Consider the following 14,168-nt stretch of genomic DNA (forward strand, 5'->3'; position numbering starts at 1 on the left):
CTCAGTCTCCCAAGCAGCTGGGTCTACAGGCGCACATCCCCACACTCTAATAATTTTTTTTTTTTTTGAGACAGAGTCTTGCTGTTGCCCAGGCTGGTCTGGCCTCAAGCTATCCTCCCATCTTGGCCTCCCAAAATGTTAAGATGACAGGTATGAGCCACCATGCCTGGCCCAAAATTTCTATTTAAAATTTTTTCTGTTTTTAAAAACTCACAGCACAAAAACTGTAGAAAAGAATATTTTATTGAAACAGTTTCTCAATTAACAATGGAGCAAAGTACAATTTGACTCAAACCTGTCCAACCAGCATCAACTGCTACTGAAAGAATTCAAACATACAGAAGAGGTGGGGGTGGGGTGAGGGGTAGGACCTTTAGGTCCCATCTCTGCCAATGTGGCAAAAAAAAAAAAAAAAAAAGGAAAAGACAAAATGCCTGACACAGCCAGGTTCATTCTTGTCTTGGAGCTGGGGCGGCAGCCCTAGCTCCTGCTACAGACAGAATAATGGAGGACGGGCTCCCTAGGCGTAGGCATGGTGGGTCGGGGGGCCCCCATCCTAGCAGAGCGATGCACAGAGAAGGCCAGCCCTGACCCTCCTCCTTCATCCACAGGCCTGCCTCAGAGAGAGGGAGGTGGCATCTCTACATTCACACCATGGTCTCTCCTTTCCCCAGGATCTTGGGATAGGGGCTCACAGTAGAAAGCACATTTTGGTCAGCCCAGGGGGTCAGGGGGTGAGGGAAAGGCTCTGTCTGGGAGGAGCAGAACAGCAGAAGAGAGGAGGAGGCAGGGAGTTACAGGAACCTGGGGTACCAGGCTGCTGGGAAGAGGCAGATGATGACAGAGCTTGCCAACCACTCTGCGTGGCTTTCCTCTTTGGAGAGGTGGTGGGCTTCCTTCTTCACTGTGTCCCTCCCTCCTCTGGCCACTAGGGGTCGGAAATACGAGTGATAATCCTTCCAGATTTACTTCCACCAATCCAGAGGTACAGGCTTTTAGGCAAGGGGCAGAGAACTGCCCAATTTGCAGCAGGAAGCCAAGGAAACCAGGGGCAAAGGAGCTGGATGGGAATGGGGAAGGGAGGCTCAGGGCAAGAGAAGTCCGCAGAGGGAGGAAAGAGCACAGATAGGCACTCAGAAACCAAACCCGGTAACCGAGGCTCTGCAGAAACTGGCCTGAAAGGATGCTGATCGCATGGTGGGAGAGGATGGGAGGGAAGGGTCACCAGAGAAGAGTGGAAACTCCCCAGCAACCTGATACCCTTCCCATCACCAGGACCCATCAACCACTGGCAGCCATTCTCTTCCTACCCACAGGCAAAGGATTAAGACATTAATAGTGATTTTTCCCAAATTCAGGGCCTATATGGGTAGGGAACAGGGAGTGGGGCTGGGGAGGAGAACAGTTTCCATTTTTAACCACAGAGGTACTGCAGAAGGAACCAGTGAGCTGTCCCTCCCTTCTCCTTCTCCACACCTCCAAATCACAGGGGTGAGAAAGGAACTCCAGCTGAGGGCAGGACCAACCCCTCCCCCAACCCTGGATGTTTAATAAATAGAAGTGCTGGGGGAAGGGGGTGGAGATGAATGGGGAAAACAGAGGTGGGGGTTATAGTTCATCGTTCTTCAAAGGCCGCTTCTGTCCTGTCGATTGTTCTTTCTGTTCAGGTTCTGTTGGGAGTTTGGGGGAGCAAAACAATCATGGCAGGTGAAACAGAGGAACCAACCCCAGTTCTTTGCAGAGGATTTCCTGAGACCCCACCAGGCTTCCCACTGTAGCCCCAGCTCCACCCTCACCTGCTCCAGGACCTCCTAACTCCAAAGGCTCAGTGTCTCCTGGCTCGGATCCTGCTTTGGAAAGGAACAGGTTAGTCTCCTCAGAAGGGAGGAAGAGGCTAAGGGAAGGCTGGGCCAGTTTTTCCATGAAGAGCCAGCTAGTACATATTTTAGGATGCATGAACCACATTTGGTCTCTTTGCCTACTCTTGTTTTTATTTTTTTTTGAGACAGTCTCTGTTGCCCAGGCTGGAGTGCAGAGTGCAGTGGCGCCATCTTGGTTTACTGCAACCTCCGCCTCCCAGGTTCAAGTGATTCTCCTGCCTCAGCCTCCCCAGTAGCTGGGATTAAAGATGTGCGCCACCACGCCTGACTTTTTTTTTGTATTTTTTTAAGTAAAGATGGGGTTTCACCATGTTGGCCAGGCTGGTGTCGAACTCCTGACCTCAGGTGATCTACCCGCCTCAGCCTCCCAAAGTGCTGGGATTACAGGCGTGAGCCATCGCGCTCGGCCTTTTTTTTTTTAAACAACCCTATGCAAAGGCCACTCAAGCTCATGGGCTGTCTAGAAAGAGGCTGTGCCTACCAGTTTGCCTATCCCTGGGCTAATGCAACATCCACGTGCTCAACCGTGGTTGCTCCAACTCACCAGTCTCTACTTTCTCAGGTTCTGAAATGGGCTCTGCATCTTCAGTCTGGCCTGGAAGGAAACCAGAGGTAAGACATAGCCTCAGGAAGGAAAGGAGGCCGTCTCCCTGTCCAGCAGAACGTGCAGCCAGGTACCCGGTCCTCACCTGCTGGAGGGATGACCTTCTCCCCCTGGTCACTGGCACTGGCATTGAGGGGTGGCTCTGCCCGGGTCCCATTCTTGTCCTTAGGCCGGGGCCGGGGCTTGGTAAACTTGGCCTTATTGAGCAGATACTGCACCTCTCGGTCCAGGGCCATCATCTTAGCCTCAATGTCTTTTGAGAGCAATACAGGCTTCTCTGTGGCGGGCAGCTTGGCCTGCTCGGCCAGAGTTGCATTCTTCCAGGCCTGTGGGTGAGACCAGGAGAGGCTCCAAGCTAGCCATGGAGAGAGCAGACATCTCTGTCCCAGATGGAATCACACCCCCAACCAGCCTCTTCCCTCAGACTGCAAATCACTGCCACCCCTGGCCTCAGCCCCATGAGGCTAACAGACTCCTTAGAAGGGTATTAAAGGTTCTCCACAATGAAGTCCCAACCTGCATGTTTCTGGTTTACATCCTACTACTCTGGAATGACTACAACTGCACAAACTCCTTGAAAACTCCTTTTTTTTTTTTTTTTTTTTTTTGAGACAGAGTCTCGCTCTGTTGCCAGGCTGGAGTGCAGTGGCGCGATCTCGGCTCACTGCAACCTGCAACCTCCGCCTCCTGGGTTCAAAGGATTCTCCTGCCTCAGCCTCCCGAGTAGCTAGGACTACAGGTGATCACGCCCAGCTAATTTCTGTATATTTAGTAGAGACAGGGTTTCACCATGTTGACCAGGATGGTCTCAATCTCTTGACCTGGTGATTCACCCACCTCAGCCTCCTTAAGTGCTGGGATTACAGGCGTGAGCCACCGCGCCTGCCTGAATACTCATTTCTTGACTCTCCACTTTACTGAGCTCTGGCTCAAGAGTCCCCACACATCCAAAACAGTTTCTGCTTCACATGACACATCAGTTTCACCTAGCCAAACCCTGGACCATGTTCTGAACCTAGCTCAAATCCCAGCCCCTCAAAGCAGCTTTCTCTGTCCTCATGGGATGGGCTTTTTTGCTCCTCCAGGCTGATGACTCTTATGGCCATGGCCCTTGCTTGGGACTAATCAGATGTGGGCTCAAATACAAACATCTTTTGTCTTCAGATTACATGCTAAGCCAGGAGGCATGGGCTGCTGTGGCTTCATCTCTCCGCCTCTCCCACAGTACCTAGGATGGCAGCTAAGTATCTGGTTAAGTATTTGCGAAGTGATTACCCAGGTCTCATTGATGACTTTCTCTAACGTTGTCATCTCCACCTCAGTGAAGATCTGGTCCATCTCTGGGATGAGCCGGGCCCCCCTGGAAGCCAGAAAGGAGACCATTAGCCCCAGAGGGAGAGGGGCCTGGAGTGTGGGGAGTGGGAAGCTGGTAGGAATGAAAACCAGTGGCCTTGGCAGGACTGCAAAAAGGGTTCAGGGGCTGCTCACTTGAGGAACATGCTGGAATGGTTGAGGAGATTATCGAGGGCAGACAGCCGTTCGGGCCACTTCTTGCGCTCCTCTACCCGAAAAAACAGCCCTTGGCACAGCTTCCTCAGCTCAGCCAGCTTCTCCTTCAACATCTGATGGATGTGGGATTGGGCAGAGGGGTGGAAGGGATGAGAACAGAGCCTGGAGTCAGCCCCATGTCCTTCTTTATGGGCTCAAGCCCCAGCTCTTCTCTCTGACCCTGGGAGAGGAACGAGAGCTCCCATTCCACCTGCCATGTCCTGAGAGGCCCCTCACCACTGTGGTGGCTCCAACACCCTCATCCTCCAGCCAGGTGGATGCGGCGCTGAGCTTCCCAGATATCTCCTCACGCTGCTCCTCTGTGGACACTTCCTGGTACTCGGGCTGGTACAGCTTGTCCTGGGGAGGGGGACATGTAAACACATGCACCCGCAAGCCCAGAGGCAAGGCCCACAGAGCCAGGCGTAAGCCCAGTAGGGGTGCTGCTGCCTCCTGCCCACTGACCTGGGTCTCAAAGATGAACGCTTCCAAGCTGTTGGCAGCTTTTTCCCGTTCCTGCTTCTCCAGGTCTCGGAGTGTCAAGTCCTGAAGTCTATGGGACAAAGGAGGGGTAGGGATGAGGGAGAGGGCAAATGAGAACTTGAGACTCTGGGTCAGACAGCCCTCCCTCCCAGGGCGCCATCCCATATCCTGCCCACCTTGCACACACATGTACACACATATACCAGCTGTCCTCACTTACTTCTGCACCGACTGAGCCAGCTTATCTTCTGGCAAGTCAGGCAGGTCCAGAACAACCAGCTCCACCCCGATCTCCTCTACCATTCGCCGCTTCCTGGCGGGCTTCTGCTGCTTCTCTCCCTCTGGGGCTGGAGAGACGCCCTCAGGCCCTGCCTCTGCCTTCTCACTTGGTTTCTGGGTGGGAAAAGTCAGAGGTGTCAGGAGAAGCCTCTGCCCTCCAACATTCTCCACAAGGCCAGAAACAAGGCAGGCACCCGCTCCCTTAGCCTCTGGATCCACACTGGCCTTCCTCTGCCACAGCTCACCTGGGCCTCAGACTTGTCCCCATTTTCTTTTTCTGTGGCCTTTTCTCCCTCAGGGGTTGCATCTCCCTTAGGTTCAGGGGGTGGGGGCTGAGAGCCATCTTCCACTGGGGCCTCAGCTTCCTCCTTGAGCTCCACCTGCTCCCCAGGCTCATCCTTGCTCCCCTCTGCAGGGCTCTCCTCTTCCTCCTGGGAAACACCACAGGCGCCCCAGGGAACGATCAGGAGCAGAGCCTCCAGGCAGGCCTGGCTCAGCACCGCCAACCCCATGGGGGTTCTATACAGGTGACTGCTGTATGGAAACGGTCAATGGCCTGCTTGGACTGTGGCAATCTAGCTGGACAAAGGAAGAGCATCTGCAATGAGGGGAATGGGCCTTGGGAGCGCCGGTCAAGAAACAGCTCAGAGCCCAGAGGATCCTGGGGAGTGAATGGTTAACACAATAGGGGCAGGGGTGGCCTACCCTCACCCCCTTCCTCTGCTGCTACTACCTGCACCCCCCACCGTCCTCCATGCTTCCCTGGCTCCATCCTGAACTCACCTGGACAGTATCAGTACCGTTCTCCTTGGCATCTGGTGTGGTACCACCTCCAAACAGGCTGGAAATGGTGTTGCCAAGTTCTAGGGGGAGCAAAACCCAAAGACTCAAAAGGAGACCACAGCAGTGACTCCACCTTCTAACCCAAGGGCCATGCCCTGTCCACCTCCCCAACCCTCACACAAGTACATTCTCTCCCATACACACATGCATGCTCATCTTACTGGTGAGAGTAGATTCCTCTTCTGGGCTGTCCTCCACCAGTGTCTCAAATACAGACTCCACCTGAAAACAGGTTCAAAATGAAGAAACACACAGGCTAATCCACCTTTTCTCCACAAACATCCTGCCAAAGTGGGTGTTTGCTTATGCACACTCCATGCCGTCGCAGGCCTAGTCTCTCACCTGCCTTTTCTAAGGACTTGGAGGTAGTCGCCCATCTCCTTTGATTAACAGCCCTCCATGAATAGGGTCCCAGCTCCTCTTTGTCCAAAGAGCCCCCTACTTCTCCACTCAATAACTGTATGGGCCATTGCATCCATATTACCCCCAGATTTGTTCTTCAAAAACGGATTCCTGGCCGAGTGCAATGGCTTATGCCTGTAATCTCAACACTTTGGGAGGCCAAAGCAGGTGGATCACTTGAGGTCAGGGGTTTGAGACCAGACTGGCCAACATGGTGAAACCCCATCTCTACTCTAAATAACAAAAATTAGCCAGGCATGGTGGCAGGCTCCTGTAATCCCAGCTACCCAGGAGGCTGAGACAGGAGAATCACTTGAACCTGGGAGGTGGAGGTTGCAAGATCACGCCACTGTACTCCAGCCTGGACAACAGAGCAAGACTCTGTCTCAAAAAAACTAATAATAATAATAAGCGGATTCCTGAGGCAGGCAGAGTGGCTCCCACCTGTAATCCCTGTACTTTGGGAGGTTGAGGCAGGATGATCGCTTGATCTCAGGAGTTAGAGACCAGTCTGGACAACATAGTGAGACCCTGTCTCTATAAATAAAGTACAAAAAAATTCAGCAGGATGTAGTGGCACATGCGTATCATCCCAGCTACTCAGGAGGCTGAGATGGGAGGATCATTTAAGCCCAAGTGTTCAAGGCTGGAATGAGCTATGACCATGCCATTATGTTCTAGCTTAAGTGACAGAGCCAAGACCCTCTCAAAAAAAAAAAAAAAAAAAGAGTGGATTCTTCAAACCATTCAATAGTTCCAAGAAATTTACAATGCCTATAAGCATTTATAGGCTATAAGGAGGTCTGCACCAGATCATTGGTTAGCTCTGTTTAGAGCCAACATTTTTCTGATTCCTAAACCTTTTTTGGTTATCATATCCTAATGCCATGTGGAACCCACTTTGGAAATGGCTGGCAGGGCCTGAGCCCCTGCTCTGCACACAGGGTCTCCTTTAGCTCTCACCCTGTCTAGACTGAGCACGCCACTCTCATCCAGGTTGAAGTGAGCCTTGATGCCCTTGGACTCGTAGTCAGGATACTTCTTGAAGCTGTCACCCACCCCTTTTAGCTTCACTGTGGTCAGATTCTGGGAGCCAAACACCCTGGTTGGGGAGGAAAGAGGAGTTCAGGGGGACCCACCCCAACCTATCTCCCCCTCTAGACTACATGGCCTCCTTCCTGGCACGAGGTGTCAGGGGCACACCCCAAGGGCACACTCAGGAGGATGGATGCATTCTCCAGCGAAGCTGCTCATAGCTGCCCTGTTTCAGCCCCGCAAGCCCACATCCTCCCTCACCCCCAGTCCTCAGATTATCCAGTAGCCACGCCTCCCTCTCCCTGGAGCTCCCATCCTGCACCCCCGCCCCTCACCGAAGATCTTCAGGCCCCAGGAAGCCCAGGTCACCGTAGTTGATGTGGAAGTTGAAATCATGGCTGTAGCGGTTAAAGGTGATGACTTTGCGTTGAGGGTAGGGCCCCATCCGAGAGAAGAGTACCCGTTTATTGTGCTTCAGGCTGTGAATCCCAGGCTCCTCCTCCACCTCCCTCGTGAACTCCACCTACACAGCAGGCAGACAGAGGCACACTGTTGCACACCAGAGAACCCGAGTAGGTTCTGGGGTAAGGATGGGGGTGGGGTGGGGAATACCTCTTAGCAGAAAGACAAAGGGATGAGCCAGAGCAGACAGAAGGGGAAACCCCACTTGGGAGAGGTAAAGGGAGCTTTTCACCTGCTCAGTCAGGCTCACTCACCAGGATGGGGTAGACCACTGCATCTCGGACGACAAATGGCTTCACTTTAAAGGCTTTGCTGAGCGCAGCTGCCTGGTACACTGCCCCCATGGCGGCTGCTTCATCTGCATTGATGTTCTTCCCCAGCTCCTCCCTGGGAAAGCCCCAAGCCTCAGCACGGTCTACCCTGGAGCATGCAACCGGGACTTCCCTCCCCTCAGCCCTCCAGCTGCTCAGCCCAAAGCCCTGTCCCAGGCAGAACTCAGCCCAGCGCTCTAGCCCCCACACTCACTTGCCCACAGCCTTCAGCAGCACCTCCTGAACTTTGGGGACCCGAGTGGCCCCACCCACCAGGATCACCTGCTCAATCTCATCCTGCAGTGGGTAAGAATGAGAGGTGGAACAGCATGCAGTTAGTGCTCTTCCTCGGCACTGACTCGTCCCTTGACGTCCCGTGGGTTTCCTATGCCCTTTCCTACGGGGCATTCCCGCCCTCCCCTACTCACTCACCAGACTCATTTCAGCACTCTGGAGGGCCTGCTGTACAGGCCCAGGCACCCGCTCAAACAAGTCTGCACACAGCTCCTCAAATTCCACACGAGTCACTTTTGCCTTGAAGTCCACATCATCCATCAGGCCTTCAATCTGGAAGAGGATGGGGACTGTCAGGGGGTTCTTGCCCAGGTCCCGCTCTCTTGGTGAGTAGGACAGAAACAAAAAGAATAGGTCTTTGGGGGGATGGTAGAGGGAGGAGCGTGGGCCATGCCAGGCACGAGCAGCCCAGTTCAATGGCAGGGTCCCCCACCCTGTACGTGGGACAAAATATTGCCTCAACCAGCCACTTGTGGGCACCTGTGCCATGTGGTCAGCGTTGGCACTGAGGACGGTTTTGAGCCGATTAGCTTCACGCAGCAGCTTGGCCATGGCACGTGGGTTCTCCCGCACATCCTTTGCTCTCTGACCCTTGCGTTGCTCGTTGAAAAGCCCAGCCAGGTGTTCTCGAAGCCGAAGCTCCATCTCCAGGCCCCCCAGGGTACGGTCAAATCTGTTGAGAAAAGGGAGCAGGGAAAAAAGTGAAGAACACATGGAGTCCCCGCATGTGCAGAGGAGCCTCTCATCCCCACATGGCACCATTCCTTCATCTCAGGGGACCTTGTTCATCTCCAGTGCCCCATGTGTGGACACACACTCTGCCCTCAACTCTCTCCAGCACAGCTGACACCTCGCAGTGACCCTTCTTCCACTCATTCATTCGACAGTGTTTACTGAGCGTTACTTATATACTTCCCTCTGGGAATACAAATGTGGCGGCGGGGAGAGAGACAGGGTCCCTGCTATGGAAAAGTTGAACAATCACATAAATGTGAAATTATCAGTGTCACATGTTGTAAAGGTGAGGGGACAATGCCTGCAGAACATGCATGGGGGGAGATTCAGGCTACTGAGGGAGACCCAAAAACATGTCCCCTAAAAAGTGATGCTTGAACTGAAACCTGAAGGATGAGTTCAGTGCAAGCATCACTTGAACTGAAGAGTTCAGAGTTCACTAGCTGGAGGGGAAAGAACATTCTAGACAGAGGCAACAGTGTTCATAAAGACCTTGAAGTGGGAGAGCGCATGGCAAGTTCCAGAGGAAGGCAAGCATCACTGGGGCTCAAAGAGCGAGAGGGCTCAGGGCTCAGACAGGCTGCAGAAGGCAGAGTTGAGACAGGCGCAGGGAAAGTTTTGGAGCCAGTGACAGGTTTTTAAAGAAACAGGTAATGATCAGGTTGGATTTTAGGAAGAACCGTCTGGCTGCAATATGAAGAAAGAACTGAAAGAAGACGTCACTAGGAACAGGGAGATGTTTTTAATTCTGCAAATAAGAGGTGATGGTAACTTGGGCTGGGGGTAATGAAGATGGAAAAAGATGATTTCAAGAAATAATGGCCAGGCGCGGTGGCTCACGCTTGTAATCCCAGCACTTTGGGAGGCTGAGGCGGGCGGATCACGAGGTCAGGAGATCGAGACCACGGTGAAACCCCGTCTCTACTAAAAATACAAAAAATTAGCCAGGCGTGGTGGCGGGCGCCTGTAGTCCCAGCTACTCGGAGAGGCTGAGGCAGTAGAATGGCGTGAACCTGGGAGGCGGAGCTTGCAGTGAGCCGAGATCGCGCCACTGCACTCCAGCCTGGGCGAGAGATCAAGAGGGCTATGTCACAGGACATAAAAAAAAAAAAAAAATTTAAAAAGAAATAAGACAACAAGAATGGTAAATTATTTAACTGGAAATGACAAGAGAACAAAAACATGATTGAATCTGACACCCTACATATTGCCTGCAGCTCCATGGATTTCCTTAGAATACATTTTGAAACTTCCAGGTCTTCCAATTTTCCCAAACTGTCCTCCCCTGTGCCCCAGCTTCCCCTTACTCTTTGTGAGTCATCCCCTACAATGACTGATGCCTCAATCAGGAGAGCATTCCTGAAGCATGAAGGAAAGCAAAGCAGTGTGTCTCCTCCAAGAAGAAACCCCTGACTTGAGGGTCTTCACAAGCAGCCCTCCCTGCCAAGTATCCACTTACCCTACTCCCCGGATCTGCAGCTGTGGCTGCATCCCAGCTTCCTTAGTCTTCACCATCTGGTAGGTCACAATGGTGCATACGGTGCTGCCTGAGCCCATGTCATAGAACATGATATTCTGTAGAGATATCAAGGCAACTATCACAGGAACCTTTTCAAACTCCAGGGGGCCTGCCTGCCCACCCACCTGCTTCCAAGGGGCTGTCTGACTCTTAACACAAAACTAAACAGCTCCAACAGGGGCTGGGAGGAGGCTATTGGTGCATTTTGCCAAGGGCCAGCCCAGCCATGCAAACAAGATGCAAAAGGGACCAAGTAGCCTCCATCCTTAGATTCAGTCACCCTGCATGTCTGGTCAGACTCCCCTGGCTCACCTGGGCAGTGGTGTTTATATCTTTCCGGCGGAAGACACCATAGCTGAGGGCAGTGGCGGTGTTGTCATTGATGAGCTGCAGCACTTTGAGGCCAGCCATATGAGCAGCCTGCAGCACAGCTCGGCGCTCGGCCTGGTTGAAGAAGACTGGCACGGTGATCACTGCATCCTTGATGGGCTGCTCTACAGACGACAACAGAAAAGGGTCCCGCCGGCTCCATACCTTAGATGAGGGCTTCTAATCTCGTCACTAATGACATTTTGGACTAGGTAATTCTTTGTTGTGGGTGCTGTCCTGTGCACTGTAGGATGTTTAGCAGCATCCCTGGCCTCTACCCACTAGATACCAGTTGCACCACTTAGATGTGACAACCAAAATATATCTTCAGATGTTGCTAAATGTTCTCTGGGAGGCAAAGTTGCCCCTGTTGGAGAATCACTGCCCTAGATCCTGGGGAGCCTGGCCACCAAGGGCCCCACCTTGACCACTCACCTGCAAAATCTTCAGCTAGAGAACGAGAATAATTGAGAACCATGCCCAACACTTCCTCAGGTGAGAACTGCAGCTGCCTGAGGGGAGGGAAGGTAGTTGGAGCCAAGGAAAGCCAGGCATTAAGGCGGGACAATCAGGAACACACACCAATGAGTAGCCCAGCAGTGTTGCTGAGACCACCTTCCCCAGCAGAACACTCACGAGCTGATCTGAAAGTGCACAGTCTGCCTCTGTGGGTCGAAAGTCAGCTCGTGCTCCGGGAAGCGGGCCTGGTAAAGAGCTACATGGGGGTTATCTGCCTGCTTCCCCAGGAGTTGCTGGAAGTAACGTAGTGTAGCCTTTGGATTCTTAATGGCCTGAGGGGTGAAGAAGGAGCAGAGTAGTATTAGGCTCCCAAGTCCACCATTACCTACCTCTTACATCACAGAGACTGATAAGGAAACAGACTCTGGGGGCTGCCATCTCCTCTCCTCTGCCCACCACTCTGGGAAGAGAGACTGCTAGCTCACCATGCTTGCTGCACTGTCTCCAAAGAATCTTTCATTTTCTTTCAGGGTCACAATCACCGGGGTTTTCCTCCGAGATTCCCTGAGGAAAAGAGACTTTGGGCCCAGGTGCCTGCAGAAGGACTCAGAAGCCTTGACACTCACCCACATTTAACCACTCAGATGCCGAAGTCTGCTGTGGGCACTATGACGAACACATTCACACTTGGAGCCCAGACTCCCTCGTTCCCCACCCTTAACACGGGGGCCGCCCTCACTTATTCAAGACAATTTCCATGGGCACTCCAGGTTTGACGATGGCCACCTTCATGGACTCACTGCCCAGGTCCACAGACATCACTGCCAGCGTATCTGAAGGGAAAAGAGGTTTGTCAGTTAGCTCTCCCTTCCCCCACCTTCCTGAGACTCCCTCTAATCAAAGCGTACCACTTTCCGTGGGCAAATTAAGATGGCAAAAGACAAAAAGGCCTGGACCTAACAACTCGAGAGACTTCTGACCAAGAGCCCCAAGCCCACTTCCCATCATGCATCCTTCAGTCATCATTTATCCATTTGCTCCTTCTACTGGGGTACATACCACTCAGTGCCAACAGGTCTGCCAAGAGCACAGCCACCAAGGCCCAACAGACTCGCCTCCTCGGCCTCTGCCTCCTAACTTTGACTGCCATTGTGCCCCTCGGGGAGGCGAAGAAAGAAAACCCTTGAAACTGGATGCCTGGAGTGAAGGAGACAGAACCACATCCCAGAACGGAGAAGCTGTAAGATTCATACCTACTCCATTCTTACCCAGGGCAGAGCAGCCTACTTCTCCCCTTCTCCCTCCTGATGAGTACAAACCACTCTCTCATCATCCCAGCAGCGCCCATACAAAGGCCCAAGTGAAAGAGCATGGGTATTCGGCTCTGCCACATCCCTAAACAGAGAAGCTAACAGGACAAGAGGAAGGAGACCCGAGCCTTTCGTCCACCACACAGGCAGTGAGTGGCGCACCGCAGCACTGTGCCTGTTGTCAGACACCTGGGGTGCGGCCAGGGATCCCCGCCCAGGGCTCAACCACCTCCCTACACCTGGAGCTCCCCCGCTGACGGGGAAAGCCAGGCTGGGCCTGGACGGGAAGAGAAAGGTAATGACGTTGGGGGTGGCTAGGATGGAGGAAAGGCCTATCTCCTCCTCGGCATCCCTGCGGGTTGTCCCGCCCCCTCCCCTTCCCCAGCTCACTCCCCGGCCCCGCTGTGCCAACGGACGCAGTGCCAGAGGCAGTAAGGTTCCCCGCCCGGCGGGTATCCGGTACCCGGTGTTCACCTAAGCCCCACCTGACGAAGGCGGCGGCTCCCATACCCGGAAACGGATCCCGGCCCGCCCCAGCGCGTGGGGACAGACCGGGGGCCGAGCTGCGTGCTCTCCGGTGCGAGGCCGAGCGCCCGGCCCGCCCCCAGAGCTCGCACGCTTTCTCCCCTAGTAGGGGTGGCCGGCCCGCACCTCCATCCACCCCCGCTACCTCTTGCCTCGGCTCCTGCGGCCCTCGCTCTGCGACAGACGCGGCACGAACGTACCCACGAGGCCGGCAGCGCCCCCCACCCGCGCCCTTCACAACTCCCCTCGGTTTGCAAACTGTTACATTAGCCACCAACCTCTCGGCGGCGTCTCGCGCACCAGCCGGCCCCGGACGCGGCGCGCGCTCATTGGAGCCTCGGCCGCCCGGCCCTGCGCTGCGCGCCCGGCCCCGCCCCCGCCGCCCCGGCGCGCGTACCCATTGGACCACGTCCCAGGCCCCGCCCCCCCTTTGCAAGCCTTGTCCTGGGGCCAGTAGAGGGGACCAGCCACCGGTTGGGCAAAAGCCGCCGGCGTCGGCCTGGGATTGGGCCACGTCACGGGGCCAGCGCGCTCCACTCCTTCCTCCCCAGCGGCGGCCCCGGGGCGACCGCGGGACCTTTTCCGGCGCTGGATGCTTCGCTGCCGGGGTTCGGGAGTGACCTGCGCTTGGAGCAGGTCGGGCGCACTGAAGTCCCGCACTTTGGGCTCTTCTTCTGGTCACCTGGAGAGCCCGGCCGAGGAATGGAATGACAGGCGTCCTGTCCGCAGCCCCGCGGAGGAGGCGCTGGCCTGCCGGTTGGTATTGAGGTGCCCTAGGCTTTGGATAGACGTTGGAGAAAGGCTGTGCCTCGGACTGAGTCCGCCGCAACCCCGTCTGTTTTACTGAGGAAACTGAAGCCACAGAAAAAGATGTTTGCTGATGGGTCAGAGATAACCGATGCATTCGTCGCAGAATCTGGCCTGGATTTCTTAGGTTAAGCCCCACTCATTTGTATAAGAAAGAATATTCCAAACTTAAGTGCTACACACAAAAGACACATTTATTTGTGAGGCTGTAGTTGGTTGAGCTTGTGTGCACCTTCTCCTATTTCTGTTCTATTAAGTCTTGTGAACATTTCTCTACTCTGTAGCTGTTTGTCATAGAATGAC

At 54.1% G+C, this 14,168-nt stretch overlaps 1 protein-coding gene across 8 annotated transcripts; it reads right to left on the bottom strand.

Moving 5' to 3' along the window:
• Positions 1 to 225: 225 nt before the first annotated feature.
• Positions 226 to 13,416, bottom strand: HYOU1 (hypoxia up-regulated 1). 8 transcript variants are annotated; one of them, XM_032167651.2, is made up of 26 exons: positions 13,337 to 13,416; positions 12,283 to 12,380; positions 11,963 to 12,056; positions 11,709 to 11,787; positions 11,401 to 11,555; positions 11,200 to 11,276; positions 10,708 to 10,889; positions 10,336 to 10,451; positions 8,622 to 8,814; positions 8,280 to 8,414; positions 8,062 to 8,144; positions 7,791 to 7,923; positions 7,410 to 7,597; positions 7,003 to 7,141; positions 5,799 to 5,859; positions 5,578 to 5,657; positions 5,040 to 5,225; positions 4,736 to 4,908; positions 4,498 to 4,585; positions 4,270 to 4,392; positions 3,973 to 4,106; positions 3,760 to 3,844; positions 2,570 to 2,810; positions 2,425 to 2,475; positions 1,797 to 1,847; positions 226 to 1,670 (listed from the first exon to the last, which is right to left on the bottom strand). In XM_032167651.2, the coding sequence occupies exons 2-26, from the start codon at positions 12,371 to 12,373 to the stop codon at positions 1,609 to 1,611; spliced, it is 3,000 nt and encodes a 999-aa protein (XP_032023542.1). In that variant the 5' UTR covers positions 12,374 to 12,380; positions 13,337 to 13,416; the 3' UTR covers positions 226 to 1,608. The 8 variants fall into 8 exon arrangements, with proteins under 8 accessions (XP_032023542.1, XP_032023539.1, XP_032023534.1 ...); XM_032167648.2 differs by having other exon boundaries at positions 1,797 to 1,850; XM_032167643.2 differs by having other exon boundaries at positions 1,797 to 1,850; positions 12,283 to 12,420; positions 13,337 to 13,394.
• Between the last annotated feature and the right edge of the window lie 752 nt (positions 13,417 to 14,168).

Source organism: Hylobates moloch, unplaced genomic scaffold, assembly GCF_009828535.3.
Source record: "Hylobates moloch isolate HMO894 unplaced genomic scaffold, HMol_V3 SCAFFOLD_11, whole genome shotgun sequence".
NCBI lineage: Eukaryota > Metazoa > Chordata > Mammalia > Primates > Hylobatidae > Hylobates > Hylobates moloch.